Below are 18,368 nucleotides of genomic sequence, written 5' to 3' on the forward strand. Positions count from 1 at the left end.
GTAGCTGTTACTCACCAAGAAAGCCTCACGGCCTGAGTCAGCATGGTCGGTTAGGGCGGGGCTTGAGAAGTATTTCAAAGCAGAGCGGACTGAAACATGATCCAAAAGGATGTGAGGAGTAAGGAGAAGATGGAGGTTAAACATCTTGGTTGTTTGGAAGAGTGACAGTGTCTAGTGCCACAGATAATAAGTCTGAGAGGAAAATGATGTTTGGCTAGAAGTTGAAATTCCATTTAAAGACTAAAATGAGGGACCTATAGGGAATACAAGTCTGTGCATTGATAGAGATTTGTAGGTACCGTGGTGGTGTGAATGAGAATGGCCCCCATAGGGTCATATACTTGAATGCTTAGTCAGCACGGACTAGCACTATTTGAAAAGAACTAGACCAATTAGTAGGTGTGGCTTTGTTGGAGGAAGTGTCTTTGGGCTTTGAGGTTTCAAAAGCCCATGCCAAGTCTAAAGTCTTCTCACCTACAGATCAGGATGTAGCTAGCTCTCAGCTACTGTTCCAGTGCCTGACTGCAAGCCACCATACTCCCATCAAGGTGGACTAAACCTCTGAAACTGTAAGCAAGTCCCCACTTAAATGCTTTCTTTTTATAAGAGGTGCCTTGGTCACAGTGTCTTCACAGTGACTAAGACAGATGTGTAGATCTGTACACCAATGGTACTGTGAGGACCCTATAGGTATGCAGATCTGCACGTGGGTGGGAAGATCAGTGTGTGGTCAGAAAGAAGACAAACAGAAAAGGAACCATGAGTAAATAGAAAAGAGAAGCAATAGATGTGAGCAGCACAATCAAAACATAACTTTTTAAAAAATACTGATTTGGGGCATATATAATAATAAAGGGACTCAAATAAATAGCACCAGATGGAAAAAGAGGCAAACAACTACAGAAACAGATTCCCAAACTGTGAAAACATCATAAATAACTCCAAGTATAGCCAAAAGTGACTGAGAAAAAGGCCAAGTACTCCTATGTTCACACGCATATGTGTATATGTGTATATACATGTGTGTATATATACTTATATATAAATATTTATGGTGATCTTTGTTTCTGTTTCCCTTCACTCCTATCCCAGCACTGAGGCAAACTGAAGCCAGTTGTCTCCTATGTGCACTCCACCATAATTAAACAAAACGTCTTTTCCTGTGGTTACTGTTACCTTCCCTTTAGAGAAGGATACAGAGTGCGTCTCTGTAAGCTCTGGGGTAAACTAGGATTTCTTTTCTTTAAGTACTTAAAAATTATTTTTCTGTGTATGTGTGTGTAGTGCCCACAGAGCCCAAAAAGGGCACTGAACCCTTGTCTAAGGAAGGGTCCTTAACAAACATTTCTTAAGAAGTATTCTAAATACTTTTCATTCTGCTGAATGTCACTTGAAAAGACTAACAAATTGAATTCTTCTAAAATTAGCAACTTCTGTTCAAAGTTTTGGTCTAAATTATTGACCTGTACATTTTTTCTTTACCCTGACTCATTCCTTTCCAGTTCTTGATTACTGACTGATTCAATAGACACCAAGAAAATAATTTCATATTACCAAATACTATTCAACTGCATATTGGATACTTTGTTGTAAATAATGGTGAACAGCAGTCAAGAAATTGTTTTATATTCCTCTAAAAAAAAAAAAGAACTGTTCATAAAACATCTCTATAAAACAGTGAAAAGGAAATTTATGAAGTTAAGATATTTACTATACATTTATTTTGGCAGATTACTTCTCTACAGAATGTATTATTCAGAAGGGAAACAAAAATGAAAACCACAACAACACATCACTGCTATCTACTAGAATGCTTATCCCTAACAAGATGAAGTATGCTCAGCATACAAAATATACCTGATAAAAATGACAGAAATCGCCAAAGTGGATGAAGATGTGAAGCAGCTGCAGCTGTGTGGCCCTCGGCAAACGCGCTTGGGAAACTGTGCCCAGCAGGGCTAGCCTCATGCATGCCCTTTGACTCAGCAGTCCGCTCCATCCACCCTGATCCCACCATCAGTGTGTGCTGACTGAGCACCATGCTCCATAATTCTTAGCAGTGCTAGTCCTGGTGACCCCAGGTTAAGCATATCCAAATGGATACCAGCAACAGCATGAACAAAAAATACATGCTAACTGAAGGAAGCATGCCAATGCTCTTGCCAACTGGAGTAAAAACTGTGAGGTTAAAACTATGTTTCTAAGCAGCTGGTAGTATCCCACCTCTTGATCTGATTGATGTTCTTGTCAGACTATTCAGCAGGGCCAAGATGTGTTGAGACAAGCAAGAACCCAGGGAGAACAACTTAAGGAGGTTCTCACTCTTGAGGGCATCCATTCTCCCTGGGCATCTTGCTTGCCTGACCCATGCCCCAGCCCTACTGTTTGGTTTGTGTGTATTTACTGAGCTGTATCACTAAGTTATATATTTGTCTGCATGCATAAAATAATTAGACATAAAATTGTTAAGGGGTCTGAGCTACCTCATACCATAAATGAAATAACACACACACACACACACACACACATACACACACACACAGATTATTTCATTTATGGTATGAGGTAGATAGTATATATGTATATATATGTGTGTGTGTGTATATATATATACATATATATATGTGTGTGTGTGTATTTTTAATAAAAGACCTCATTTTTATGGACTATTTCTTAGTTTGAATAGGTAAGAACAGTACGTTGTCACTTCCAAGTGATACTCCATTGTGTTCAGAGCAAGGGAACTTTCATCAGGCAAAGGCTACATATTTGAGGAAGCAATTGGTATTCTAATGGAGTCCTTGAATAGCTGATGGTACAGAATTCAACCTGGAGTTGTGCCAGCAAGGATCTGTAACTCTGATAGTCTTGAGTTTTAAATAGGGCTCACAAGAGAAATTATTCTATGTGGTGAACTTCAACACATATATACACACACATATATACATATATGTATAGCTAGCATGCCATACAACCATTGCTTTCTGAGGCAACTTCAGCTGGTTCCATGTGTACTGTGTACCACGCTGAGCTCACATCCTTGGAATTCCCCAGCTAGGCAGGTGGTGGACAAGAGGCAGTTCTAGATAACAGGTTCTCAGCCTCGGGCATCCCAGACACCACTGGACACAGGGAAGACCTGAGAACAGAATGCCCCCACTCCCATCCCGGGGGATGGCTCAGTCAGCCCCAGGGCCAAAGGGAGGAGAGGGCGGGGAGAGAGGGAGGTGCTGTGTGGTTCCCACACAGGTGAGAGTCCTTGGTCCAGTCAGTGGCACAGGAAGGCCTTTCGGTAGGAGGTTAGACTGGGCTCGTTAGAGGAAAGCCTATCCCATCGTTCAAGCATGGTGGGCCTTGATGAGCAGAGAGACAGTCTATGGTTTTAGAGCTTTATTGTAGAAAGGCAGGGGGAAAGAGAGAAGGTAGAAAAAGGGAGAGAGGCCGGCCATGGCCACGAGGAGAGAGGTGAGAAGAGAAAGAGAGAAGGAGGGCTAGAGAGTAAGAACGGTGAGAGTTTAAAGTGTATATATGTATATTTAAGTAGATAATTTCTTAAGAATGTCAGAATAAAAGATTAGACTACATTAAATGAACAGCCTTTCTTTACCAAAAGACCACTTAAAGAAGATAAGACAAGCCACAAAAATAGACAAATTACTGTAACATAAATAAGTAAAAAAGAAAGATTATCAGAATATTTTTTCTTTTAATTTTGTACATTGTGCATATATGTCTGTCTGTCTGCTGTACACACAATACAGGTGCCCTCAGAGGCTAGACAATAGGTCCCTCTGGAGCTGGAGTTACAGGCAATCATGATCCCCGTGACATGGGTGCTAGGGACTGAATTCAGGGACTCTGGGAGAGCAGTATAAATTGTTACCACTGAGCTATTTCTCTAACCCCCAGAATATTTTCATATGAATAAAGAAAGATAATTCAATGCTCCAGAAAACCAGAATGACTAATGAAAAAATGCTCAAGCATCAACAATAAGAAATACACTAAAATGATAAGGTGCAAGCATACCAAGCAGACACTGAAAAGATGAACTCTGCAATATTAAGTGCTTACAGAATACGAGGTCTGTCTTCCACTGTTGGTATAATAAATATGGGTATAGTACTTTGGAAAACTATTCTGTCCTTTCTAACAAAGTTGAAAATGTGTAAACCTGTGGTGGTTTGAATAAGAGCCTCATATATTTGAATGCTTAGTCATCAGGAACCTGCACCATTTGAGAAGAATTAGATCAATTAGGAGGTGTGGCTTTGTTGGAGTAGGTATGGCCTTCTTGGAGGAAGCTGGAGTGGGCTTTGAGGTTTTAAAACCCCATGCCAAGTCTAGAGTCCTCTCTACTTATGGATCAGGATATAGCTCTCAGAGACTGTTCCAGTGCCTGCCTGTATGCTGCCATCTTCCCTGACATGATGAAAATGAACTAACCTTCTAAAACTGTAAACAAGCCCTCAAATGTTTGCTTTTATAAGTTGTCTCTTCACAGAGACACATCATAGTGTCTCTTAATAGTAACAGAGCAGTGATTAAGACAAATCTAAAACTAGTATTTTCCCTGTAGACACTCATTTGCATGTGTACCAGTAAGTGTGCATATAGATGTGGCACAGACCTTTAATCCCAGCTCTCAGGATGTGGAGGTAGAGCTATGTGGCTCTTTATGAGTTCCAGGCCAGCCAGACTACAATAACTGGACAGGAGCGACCTTTCAGTGACATGAGAGACTGAAGCATGTCCCCACAGACCAGGATCACTTGAAGTCAGAAACCTAAGATTAGTTTAGGCAACACAGATTCTGTCCCAAAGGAAAATAATAAGGTCAATCTAATGTACACAGTGCTAACTGCAGTACAGGAGGAGGGCAAAGCAGGCAGATCTCCATGAGTTCTAGCCCAGCCTTGTCTATAGAACAAGTTCCAGGCCAGTCAGAGCTACATAGTGAAACTATCTCAATAACAACAACAAAACAAACCCCTGAACAAACAAAACCGAGTAGAATACAGCAGTGGAAAGGAAAAATACACAATAATGAGATCACATTCTTGACAGTCCAGCAAAAGACAGAAATGACAGAGTCTATCTATATATTTACTCAAACTAATACTCTCCAAGATAGTAAAACTACAAGGAAGGACTGTCAGAGCTATAAAGAGAACTCTTCTCAAAAATGTTTTAAAGTAATAAAGATGAGAGTTCCCTGTATCTGTGTGTCAGAATGTGGACGTGAGTTCTTTCTAGGAAGAAAACACTAGGATAGTTTAGTGGGGATGTCAGTGGTTCTTACGTCAGTGAATCCTCTCAGCAAGTCCAGACCCCTGCCACTCCTCTTTCCCTGGCAGGCTGCTCTGCTTACATGTATTTGGCAAAAGAGAAGGACAATCTGCTTTTTTTTTTTTTTTNTTTTTGGTTTTCTGGTCTCAGATAGCCCAAGTTGACCTCAAACGTATTATCTAACAGAGGCTGCTCATAAACTTCTGTTATCCCCACATTTGCTCCTAAGGTTGGAGACATGTACAAGCATGCCTGCCTTTTTAACTATGTATAGTCTTGATAGAAAGTATTTACATTTATACATACACACACAGACACACACACCCGTGTGAAGGGTATGTGCATATGTGGGTATGCACATATGAGTATGAGTACCCATGGAGTCTAGAGGTGACAGATCCCCCTAGAAGATGAAGTTATTGGTAGTTGTGAACTATCACACATAGGTTCTGGGAATGAAACTTGGATCCTCTGCAAGAGGGTATCAGCTCTTAACCACTGAGCCATTTCTCCAGTCCCTTTAAAATTTTTCTTCTTTCTTTAGTTCTTTTTCTTTCTTTCTTTTTTTTAAGATAGGGTTTTTTCTATGTATCCTTGGCTTTCATGGAACTCACTATGTAGACCAGGCTGACTTTGAATTCACAGAGATCTCCCTGCTTCTGCCTCCCAAGTAGTGGAATTAATGGCATGATCGATTACAGCTGTTAAGTTTTTTCTTCATAATAAAAATAAAAATAGTCTCATTATTCTCTTATCCACTATTATTGTTGTTATTATGTTTAGCTTTGCCATGCTAGCTATGTCTGTTTTGACATGGAATCAAATGAAAAATAATGCACTAGAATCTAGTTATTTTCTTGCCCGACACAATGAAAAAGCTTTAAAAAGAAAACCATTAAAAACCTGTTGTTTGGTTACATTTGTCATATTAACTGAATTAAGACTAGGATCTCCCTTTCAATATACTAAACTAATGCTGAGCTAAAGACTTAGAAGGTACTTTTAGAAGCTGCCCAGTGTGGTAAGCCATCAAATTCTTGTTGATGTTATTATTGTTACATGAATGGATATTTTGCCTGCATGTGTGTGCCCTGGTACCCATGGAGGCCAGAAGAGGGCGTCAGATCCCCTGGAACTAAAGTTACAGATGGTTGTTGGCTGCCCCATAGGTGCTTGGAATAGAACCTGGGTCCACTGGAAAAGCAGCCAGGGCTCTTAACTGCTAAGCCAACTCTACAGCTTCTACAGTCATCTTTTAAAAGCAGGATCTTAAAACAACAACAACAACAACAACAACAAATATCTTTATAGTATCCCTTTCCACTAAACAGCCAGAAAATGTTTTTGTTTCCGAATCCTTCACCTACAGTGTTAGCACACAGCAAGCATTATTATCCAGACAACTACTAAATCATGGTATGGACCTTCCTACTACAAAGCAGAGCCTTAGTAAGTCCACAGTTAAGGCTTTATAGAAACAAGCAAAGTCAAAGGCTCTAAGCTCTACCTATCACTGGGACTGGCTGCAAGCTCTCAACCCCTCAGCTCTCCCCAGCAATCAAACCGCAATGTTTGTCATAGATGTTTTTATTTCTTCTCTCTCTCTCTCTCTCTCTCTCTCTCTCTCTCTCTCTCTCTCTCTCTCTCTGATTCAGGTTAATCCATAAAAATGTTCCTCCCTAACCCTCATGTCCAGTTACTACTAATTAAGAGCTATGTATGCTTCTATTGAGTATGAACATACCAGATACTTAGAATATTTTTAAGTACTATAAAAACACTCTAGGAATTTTTCTTATTGCTAGACAATCTCATACAACAGCATAGATTTCCTTCTAGAAGGACGGTTTTACTAAAAAGTCCTTGACGTCACAAGCTAGTTTGTTTCAGTTTTCATAGCTGGCATGCTCCACTGGACTCTGTTACTGTGACATGACCTAAATACAAACTGGAAATGTCACCTGTGTTTACGTAAAACAATGAAGGGTCACTAAAAGTTGCTCTTACTTGCCTGCCGCAGGCCTCCTCTTCCTCGTCACAGTCTAGACCCTGATGAGCTATCTCAGTAGTGCCATCGTCCTGACTGACACTGTTCTCCCCATCGAGCATTCTGGTGGCCTCCGTTGTGACTTTTACTTTCATGCTGTGAAAGCCAGAGGAGACTGAACCCATTCGAAGGCTCACAGGCTCCCCCTCAAACAACAGGAAGTGTGAATTCACCCCTTCTTTAAAACCAGGGGGTTGGTAATCATGTGGGGTCACTGCAGAAAGGACAAAAATATTTCAAATTAAGTTTCAATAGAGTACGTGACATAAATACTTCATATACAGTAAAACCATCTTTCAGGTGCCTATGAATCCTTCTACTTATACACAACATCACTTGCGCACTTAACTAGGAATTTAACCAAGGTCTCTACCTACCTGAGTTATAATAATGGAGTTTCATAGTAAGTATAACATCATTAGGAAGGGGTCCAAGGTTCTGCATCAGTATATACAATTGACGGATTAGTAGGGAACAGGCTTTCTTAATATCTTCACTGTTTGTCCCACTTTCAAAGCTTGTACTGCTGCTATAGTCACAGAAAAATGGCACTTTCAATCACGTATAACATTCGAAGTATACTGCAAAACAACACAACTTTTGGCTATGTCATTTAATAAATTAAACATGAGGACATTTGGTAGACAGTTTTTAAGGGGTAACAAGGGAATAATAGTATTTTCTGCAATGCATATGTACAGAATCTCTGAATAGCAGATACTCTTGATGCATTTTAAGAATCATTTAAAATTTTTGACTTTCAAATAGTCACATGTCCTAATAATGAGAACAATGGATTTGTAATTAGGTGACCTGGCATCTAATATCAGCTGTACTCTTAGTCAGCTGAATGACCTCGGTCAAGTCATTTGCACACATTCTAGGTCAGGTAGCCCATTTGTGAGATAAGCTTATCTCTGCAGCTCTCCAAGCATGAAATCAGTCTCTAGCTCTATGCTTATCTACCATCTGATTGTCTCTCAAAGAAATCCCCTCCTCACTCCGACATAGGTTACTAAAGCATCTATTCTTCTGGCTTTCTTTTTGTCTAAACTTGAAGACATTCTCCATGCTGCAGGCAAAATACTATTCCCAATAGGAGGGTCTGCTTATGTCACCTTTATGCTAAAGTTTTCTATTACATCTGTCACCTTTGAACCAAACATCAGAGATGGCGCATGTACAACTATTCTTCAACCCCCACCCCCACCCAGTTTGTTTCAACCACACACATCTGCAGCCATACTGTACTTTCTGTTTCTCATCGTAATGTTCCACAGGCATCAGCAGCCATATTATACTTTCTGTCTCTCACCTTGATGCTCCCACAGCACCTACCTCGCTCACGTGCCAGCTCCTCAAGAAGTCTCCCTATATTCTGCACCTCCCCTCCGAAGAATTATCTGTCCCAATATAGACTATGAATGGCTCAATCTTTCATCTCCACAGTACTAGGTTTGGTATTCACCTACTCAATAAATATTTGCTGAATTAATAAATGAATCAAAGAGCTGGGCTAATTATCGTCTAATTCAAATTTTCTTGTTTCTGTACAAAGTTTTCTTCCCAATTAGTCTCACATTTGAGTGTCTTCAAGGACACGCTACAATGGCAATATATTTGCAGGACCTTGAACATATTGGCACTTAGCACTGCAAAATAATCCCAAGTTCTTAATCTGTTAGTTCTCTCCCTAATTTTTGGAGGCAGTGACAGATCACAAAGTAAACAAACATATATTAACTGGATTATTTTACCTTTTCTATCAATTTCCATCAACTTTTCAAATCAGATTTTTAATCAGAATGAAGGGGTATAGCTATGTAGCTCATAAAGGCTCATGAAACATCAGAAGATCATATTAAGGACCCTCGTTTAAGTAATATTTCTAGAAATTTATACTACATATTATCTTCTCACCTTTGGAGTATCTGAAAATTTTACCCATTTGCTTTATTGTTTACCTTTCAGCATATGTATCTCTAAAACAAACAAAAAGATTAATCTGGTTGTCCAGAATACGTATATTGGAGTTTTGGAGGTAAGGATAACTGTTTATGTGGGGGCAGAGGGAAGCATGAAGTATATCATATACAGCTGGGCTCGGTAGAGCACAACCTTGCCTATATGTTAAGTCAAAGTCAGCCTGAGCCACATGAGATGCTGCCTTAAAGACAAAGTACCACCGGGCGGTGGTAGCCCACGCCTTTAATCCCAGGGAGGCAGAGGCAGGCAGATTTCTGAGTTCGAGGCCAGCCTGGTCTACAGAGTGAGTTCCAGGACAGCCAGAGCTACACAGAGAAATCCTGTCTCGAAAAACAGAACAAAACAAAAGGCAAAGTACTATAGAACCTGTAAAACGGTGTATATATAAATACTAATTAGTTGTGGCTAGTGTTTTAAATATCCTTCCTGGAACTGACTTTTCTTTTTATATCTGAGTACTTTCTGCAAGTCTCACAAATGAGAGGATACTTAAGGAAGAACCTATTGGAAAGAAGGCATATGGTCAATTTCTCTTCAGAATTGTTCCTTTCAGGGTAGCTATCTCCCCTTGAAGACTTTCATTAACTGTCTTTTTAGAGACTCTGTCTATCTATCCTTCTATCCTGTCGCATCTGCAGCCCTTGGCTCACTACACCCGCTGGCTGATCTAAGGCCCAAGCTTCTGAGAGATGAATGATGTTCCCTAGCAAACATCTCCATGTGCACTACGGTTTTCCTTGGTTTTGCTCTTTGACCCATTACTATATCTAAAAATATGGATTTTAAGATTTGATGGTGCCAGGTGGTGGTAGTCTACACCTTTAGGTGGGGCACTTGGAGACAAAGACGAGCAGATTCTGTGTTTGAGGCCAGCCTGGTCTAGAGTGAGTTTCAGGACAGCTAGGGCTACATAAAGAAACCCTGTGTCAAAAAACAAAACAACAAAAGACTTATAGGAAACTAAGTGTATATGAGTTTTCTCATATGACACATAGAAAATGGTATGTGTATATGTATGGATAAGCAACTGACAGCATTTGTGCATAAAGGGAAATAATCCAGTAATTTCTTTTCCCTCAGGCTCAGTATTCCTCTATTGAAAATGGAATAAATTGACATCTTTGCACGCCAACAGAGCTACTGGATTAATAGCTAGAGACATTCATATGGGTTCTTTATCTAACGTCATGTTGACAGCCTTATTAACATATTTTTACATTAAATCTTTTGTTCTTTCAAGAATTATTTTTAATTATCTGTAGGTGTGTGCCTGCATGTGGGTCTGTGCATGGCGAGATTCACCTGGAGCTGGAGTTACAGAAGACAGTTGTGAGCCACCTGACTTTGAAATTGAACTCAGGTCCTCTGGAAGAGTGCTTTCTAACCACAGTCATCTCTCCAGCCCCTTTATTAATATACTTTTAAGAGCCATGACATCCACCATTGCCTCTACTTTCACCAGCCAAATTTATTGACCTTAGACCTTAAAACAATTATTATAATTTCTATTTGTGATAGTGAGGTTTTATAGGGCTATGAGAAAATTACAAAAAGATGTAAGATTTCCACTGGCCACATAGAAGCTTATATTTACTGCACTCCAATACATTTCTCATGTTCATTAAACAATTAGAGTCTACCTGTCAAAGTCCATAGTGGTTCCTTTTTTTGTGTATTTGAATCTGAATTGGTATATCTCAGTCACTTTCTAGAAAAACCAAAGAGAGCAGAGAAAGAAGTTAATTTTGAAACAAAACCAGATTTTTACCTCATAAAAGGAACATTTTGTTGAATATTTCCTATGTTTCCTCTGTATTCTTGTCTCACAGCATTACTTTATCAAGGAGTAGTGGTTTCAGATATAATGATAACTTAATCTCTCTCCTCTAAAAATAAGTTAGGTAGCAACTGTTTCCATTAGATATCACCTGTTGAGGAATAATTCATTCATGTAATCAATCTTTCATCAAATTATCTACTTTAAGCTAAAAACCGGAGTCGTTGCGGTGAACAAGGCAGAGATTTTGTTTTTCCATAGAATCTACAGAGCTAGCTAGTGAACGAAGAAAACAAGGTAATTTCAGATAGAACTGGAGCCACAGACAACATAAAACAGATAGTATGGCAGAAAGTGCATAGTGGAGAGAAAGAAGGGCTCATTAGACTTAGAAGGATCAGGAAAATTTCCTGAAGATATAGTATTTTTTGACTTGTAGAGCCCTCCTCCAGCAGAAAGTCAGGGCATCAAGTGAGGGGGGTGGGTTGCCATCCCACAGTTAAAACTCTCACCCATAATTGTTCCTGTCTGAAAGAACTACAGGGATGGAAATGGAGAGAAGCCTAAGAAAAAGAAGGTCCAGCAACAGACCCAAAGTGGGCTCCAGCTCAAGGGGAGGTCCTAAAGCCTGACACTATTACTGAGGCTATGGAGCACTCACAAAAAGAGACCTATCATGACTGCCCTCCAAAAGACCCAACAATCAGCTGAAAGAATCAGATGCAGATATTTGCACCCAATCAATGGACAGAAGCTGCTGAGCCCTGTGGTTGAATTAGGGAAAAGCTGGAGGAAGCTGAAGAGGAGGGCAACCCTGTAGGAGAACCAGCAGTCTCAATTAACCTAGACCCCTGAGATCTCTCAAACAGTGGACCACCAACTAGGCAGCATACACCAGCTTATATGAGGCCCCCAACATATAATATACAGCAGAGGACTGCCAGGTCTGGGTTCGGTCAGAGAAGATGCACCTAACCCTCAAGAGCTGGAGGCCCAGGGTGTTTAGAGGTCTGGTGGGGTGGGGACATCCTCGTGATGACAGGGGGACAGGGAGGAGGTATGGGATATGGAACAGTTAGAGGGTGGACGAGGGCGGGGAATAAAATCTGGAGTTTTAGATCGATCGATAGATAGATAGATAGATAGATAGATAGATAGATAGATAGATAGATAGATTTTGTTTTTTAAAAGGGAGTCAGTCATATGCAGACCTGTGGACAATGCCTCAGACAGACAGACAGACAGACAGAACAGTAATGCAAAAGCTCTGGATTGAGAAGGGATGTTTTCTCAGAAGCCAAAAAGAAGCCAACTAGGTAGAAATGAGAGATGTTGCTGAGACTATGTTGACAATAGTATGGATTTTGGATTTTTGTTTTTGTTTCTGTTTTTGTTTTCTGAGACAGGGTTTCTCTGTATAGCCCTGGCTGTCCTGGAGCTCACTTTGTAGACCAGACTGGCCTCAGACTCAGAATTCCACCTGCCTCTGCCTCCCGAGTGCTGGGATTAAAGGCGTGTGCCACCACGCCCGGCTGGATTTTGGATTTTATTCTAAATTCATCAAAGTCTACTGAAAGTTTAAACAGATCAGTGGTTTGCAGTTTTTAAAGATCTCTCTGTGCACATTAAGAATACAGACAATGGGCTGGAGAGATGGCTCAGCGGTTAAGAGCACTGACTGCTCTTCCAGAGGTCCTGAGTTCAATTTCCAGCAACCACATGGTGGCTCACAACCATCTGTAATGGGGATCCGATGCTCTCTTCTGATGTGTCTGAAGACAGCTACAGTGTACTCACCTACATGAAATAAATAAATAAATCTTAAAAACATACATACACACACACACATACATACAAAATTTAAATAGAACAAACAGCAACTACTAAACAAACAAAAAAGAATACAGACAATGTTTTGATTTTAATAAGAATGGCCCTGATAGGCTCAAATATTTGAATGCTTAGTCATCAGGATGGGAGTGGAACTATTTGAAAGGATTAGGAGGATTAGGAGGTACAGCCTTGTTGGAGGAAGTGTATCCCTGGTAACACCAGGCCCAGTGTTTGTCTGTCTGTCTATCTTCCCTCATCCAATCTTGGCCTACAGATCAGGATGTAGTCATTAACTACTGCTCTAGTGTCTGCTGTGTGCTGACATGTTCTTCACCATGATGATAATAGACTAAACCTCTGAAACTATAAGCAAGTCCCAGTTAAATGCTTTTTCTTGTAAGAGTTGTCTTGGTCATGGTGTCTCTTCACAGCAAAAGAACAGTGTCTAAGACAGACAGGGAGTGTGCAGGTGTGGTGGTGCATGCCTTTAATCTCAGAACTTGGGAAGCAAAGGAAAGCGGATCAGTATGTTTTAGGACAGCAGGGCTAAGCAGAGAAATCTTCTCTCAGAAAAGGAAGGAAGGAAGGAAGGAAGGAAGGAAGGAAGGAAGGAAGGAAGGAAGGAAGGAAGGAAGGAAGGAAAGAAAGAAAGAAAGAAAGAAAGAAAGAAAGAAAGAAAGAAAGAAAGAAAGAAAGAAAGAAAGAAAGAGGAAGGGGAAGGGAAGGAGGAAGGAGGGAAGAGAGGAAGAGAGAAAGAAAGAAAGAAAGAAAGAAAGAAAGAAAGAAAGAAAGAAAGAAAGAAAGAAAGAAAGAAAGAAAAGAAGGAAGGAAGAAAGGAAGGAAGAGGAAAAGGAAAAAGAAAAAGAAAGAGAGAAAGAAAAAGGAAGGAAGAAGGATGGAAGGAAGAAAGGAAAGAAGGGAAGGAAGGACACATGCAGGGAAGCCCTGAGGACACCTAGAAAGCCACTGTGGTGATTTAGAGAAGAAGTAAGGGAATGGAGGAACTAGAGGACTGAGTTTTATTTCCTTCACTAGAATCTATTACTGCTATCTGCTCTCATCATTGGTAAGGATGTGATTGACTATAGAGAACAAATTTCCTCATTAAAAACAAACTCAAATAGTCCTTTCAGGCAGATGACATGGCTCAGAGGATAAAAGTGCTTACACTGTAAGCCTGACAACCCAAGTTTTATCCCAGGAACCCAGAGCAGAAGAATAACTGACTCCTCAAGTCGTTCTCTGATCTCCATACACTTGCCACTCACAACTGCACATGTACAAGTGTGCACGTGCACATACACACACACAATTTAAAATGCTTTAGCTTAAAAATAACTGTTTACCTAGATAAATTATAGTTTGCAGAGAGAGCTGAAGGTGCTAAAGAGAGTATGAATTGAAATCAGAACACAGACTATGACCCTCACTCATCTGACAATGTGGAAATGGGGATGATCAAAAGCAGTTTTCACATTCCTGTTACTTATCTCTAAGATCTGAGCTCAAAGCTCTGCTGATCTTTAGTATACAACTTAACCACAAGTGATCAAGTCCTGGAAATCAGCTCATACTGCCTAAACCTCAAGAGATTGATTATAATGAGTTAGTGTTATTAGAGAATTGCTTTTATAACTGTTCAACCTATTTTCAGGGGACTGTTTTGTGAATACAATAGAAAAAATAGGTCAGATCAGAGGTGGCTGCAGGTGCCTAAGAGCAACAGGTTCAGTGCAGATTTGCTAGACATAGTGTCCTCTCTTAGCCAGTGCTAAGTATAATTGTCCTGCCAAGCAAACAATGCCTATTCTTCTTACCTGTCCTTGTTTCTAGTCAGCTCTAGCCTCTTAATACCCTGGGAACACATTTTGTAAATAAAAGAGACCTTTAAGTAGTTGGTCATATTTTTATTATTTGATTCCTAAACCAGTTGTTTTACTGTTGAGATATATAACTGTTTTTAAAAAAATGTTAATCCCAGGGCTGGATAGATGGCTTGGGTTAAGAGCACTTTTTACTCTTACAGAGGAGTTGGGAAGCTTAAAACTTCCTGGAACTCGTTCTAGGGGATCTGACACCCACTTCTGGATTCTAAAGGCACTGCACATACATGATGCACATACAGTCAAGTAGACACAGATGAATACAGATATAAAGAATATTTTAAAGTGTTATTCCTTGATAAGTTCACCATCTTCAAACTGTTTCTCACTCTCTATTCCAAGTCACTGAAAAGACTTCTCAGGTCTGTCTCCAAAGTGAGTCACACATCCATGTGATCTTTATTCTCTGTTCTCTAGCCACGAGTTTTTGAATACAAACCAGGCCAGGTACAGATTACATATGCTTACACTCAGGAAGTGCTACTGAGGAAGCTAAAGCAGGGAAATCACAATTGAAGGCCAACCTGAGTAGCATACTGAGCTAGTCATCTCAATAATGTTATTTTTTAAAAGGGGGGGCAAGGGTCGGGGAGAATCTAGGCAAGGCCTGAGTCCAATCCTCGGACTACAACAAAAAGAAACGTTCTGAGTACAAATCAAAGCGTGGCACTGCTCCCCGGCCTCTCACTGTCCTGGTGCTAAAGCCTACAATGCCTCCTCACCTCTCCTCCACTTAGCTCTTCTGCCATTTCCCTTTTTCACTTATGAGACAGATCCGGGGTCTCTTTTCTGCCGATAAACACTTCCTGTCTTGGGGTCTCAGTGTGTCTATATTCCGGATCATGCCACCAACACTCTGAGGTAGCATCATTGTTGTCAGTATTGATGGAGAGAGGACGTGGTAGAGCTGCGGTCTGACTCCAGAACCTGTTGTTGCCCTCAGTGCTGTTCTACCTGTCATTGCTGTGGCTTGCCCTTATTCCATCTCAGCTCCAACAGCAGTCTAGCCCCCAGGGATGTTTCCTATGGCTTTGTCAATCTAAAATGGGCATCTCAGCCCTCCTTCTGTCATCTTTACTTCATCACTGACCAGCACACCTTTCATACTTTCTTCATAGCATTGCGACCTTTACTAAGTTCTATTTACTCACTGGTTATCCTTCTTCATACAAATATAAGCTTCTAGAGGTCAGAGACTTGGTCTGTCCTGTCCCCTTTATGTCTGTAAACAGTGCTAAGTACAAAACTAACAAAAACAAAAACACTCAGAGTTCATCTTCAAGAAGAATTTCATCTTACAAGGATTCACTCTTGACATAGAGTTTTTCTGTGTTGTGCAGCTAACCTGAAAGTAATGATCCTCCTGCCTCTCCTGGGTGCTGCCACTATAGGTATGTGCCACACACCTGGTCTCTAATAGACAAGCTTTAAAAAAAAAAAAGCCTCTAGGTCAGGTTTAAACCCAATACTCAGGAGACAGAGGCAGGCAGATCTCTGTGAGTTCAAGGACAGCCTGGTCTACAGAACAACCAAGGCTGTACAGAGAAACCTTGGTCTCAAAAACCCAAAAACAAACAAACACACAAACAAATGAATAAAAACAAAGTCTCTAAACACATATTTTAGGATCACCTATTGTTCAGTGAAACAGGAAGTTAAAATTATGTGATCACCTCCCATAGGCACAAAGGACTAGACAATGAAACACATGGTAGCACTGCTCATAAAACTCATATATATAATGTTTTTTATTTGTTTTGCAAGGCATAGTTTTTCTATGTATTCCTGGCTGCCCTGGAACTTGCTCTATAGACCAAACTAGCCTCAGACTCACAGAGATCCGCCTGCTTCTGCCTCCTGAGTGCTGGGATTAAAGGTGTGCGCCTCTACTGCCCCAAGTCCTAGCTGTAATTCTTAACGGCTTATCACAAATCAAGATTTATTTGCTTTATTTGCCCCACACTTCAGTGTGTGCTTGTAGAAAAGCTCGCTGTCAGTCTTATTGCTTTAGTTTTCAGTTTCTCTTTCACAACAGCAATCAGAACAAAAGTATAAATGCAAATGTACTACAATTGTGTGAACGGCTCCTAGTTCTGTCCGCTTCTGAATTAGGAAAAAACTCTTGTATCTAAGCTGTTCAACTGTTGTACTTGATATATTCTTCACAGGAGTGCTGCAAATTTTAGTTCCAAGTGGAAAGTTTATTTTTATTCCTAGTAAATATTAATACTGTTATTTTTTGTGCCATTTTGTTTGGGGAAGGTTATCCTTTCAGTGATGACTCAAGCTGTTGGCACAGGATCAATAAATGCCAGAGATTAGGTTGATCTGAAAATGTTGTCTCATGGTTATTTAAGAGAATGAGGTCAGAGAGCCACACAGTTTTCTCAGTGACTTGATGTTAGGCAGCAGCCAAGCCATAAAACAGTGGAACCTTGGGCATGCTTTTATATACTATGAACAGTGAAGAACTGGCATAGTAGTGAAACTGTAATAATCATTGCTATGGTGATCTGAATGAGAAATGTCCCTCAGAACATTTGGACACTTGGCCCCAGTTGGTGGCACTGTTTGGGGATGTTGTGGAACCTGTAGGAGGAACCTGACTGGAAGAAGTTTGTCACTGGGGTGGGCTTTGGTAGTTTATAACCTCATTTCCACTTCCAGTTTGCTCTCTCTGCTTTGGGTTTGTGGTTGAAGATGTGAGCACTCCGTTTCCTGCCCTGCTGCCTACCTGCTGCTTGCTATGCCTCCTCGCCATGAGGAACGCCTCTCTGGAACTGTAAGCCAAAATAAACTTCTCTAAGTTGCTCTTGGCGATGGCATTTTATCAGAGCAGCAGGAAAGTACTAATACAATTACTGACTTTGTTTTGAGTTTTTTTAAAAAGACTCAAATAGTCTACCGTTTTTTAGTAATCAGATGTGTGCTATGAAAACGTAGCACTTAGGGATTGCTACCACAGAGAAGAAATGGTAAGTGTTCAAAATATTTTTGTTGGGTCATGGATAGCTTGAAACTTATCATACAAAATGCTCTCTTTTCAAAACCACATTATTTTTAAAAAGATTTATTATTATATCTAAGTACACTGTAACTGTCTTCAGATATACCAGAAGAGGGTATCAGATCTCATTATGGATGATGTGAGCCACCATGTGGTTGCTGGGATTTGAACTCAGGACCTTCGGAAGAGCAGTCAGTGCTCTTAACCACTGAGCCATCTCTCCAGCCCCCAAAACCACATTATTCTATATGTTAGCAACAAAACTAATTTAGCCATTTTATTCTTATTGTCAGATTTATCCTGAGGTAAACTCAAGTTTTACCTCTAAAACTACTGATTTCTTTTTTAAAATAAAGTTTATTATTTTAAAAAATCTGCAAATAAATAAAAGATCATGCACCAAAACTAACCAGATTTCAAACTAGGAGAGGTGTGTGCATAGGGAAACATAGTAAGAATGAGAAAAACAAATCAGTCCTAATTTAAAAAAAAAATTGAAACTTACTAGAAGAAAAAGATCGGGATAGCTGGTAGTAGAGCACAAAG

General features: G+C 40.2%; 1 protein-coding gene across 1 annotated transcript in view; it reads right to left on the reverse strand.

Moving 5' to 3' along the window:
- Positions 1–18,368, reverse strand: part of Hormad2 (HORMA domain containing 2) — a 95,819-nt gene that overhangs the window by 54,325 nt on the left and 23,126 nt on the right. The window contains exons 8-10 of the mRNA XM_021177751.1: positions 10,963–11,030; positions 7,714–7,865; positions 7,297–7,550 (exon numbers count right to left, since the gene is read on the reverse strand). Of these exons, the coding sequence (XP_021033410.1) occupies positions 7,297–7,550; positions 7,714–7,865; positions 10,963–11,030 (474 nt within the window). The remainder of the gene's footprint in view (positions 1–7,296; positions 7,551–7,713; positions 7,866–10,962; positions 11,031–18,368) is intronic.

Source organism: Mus caroli, chromosome 11 (assembly GCF_900094665.2).
Source record: "Mus caroli chromosome 11, CAROLI_EIJ_v1.1, whole genome shotgun sequence".
Classification (NCBI taxonomy): domain Eukaryota; kingdom Metazoa; phylum Chordata; class Mammalia; order Rodentia; family Muridae; genus Mus; species Mus caroli.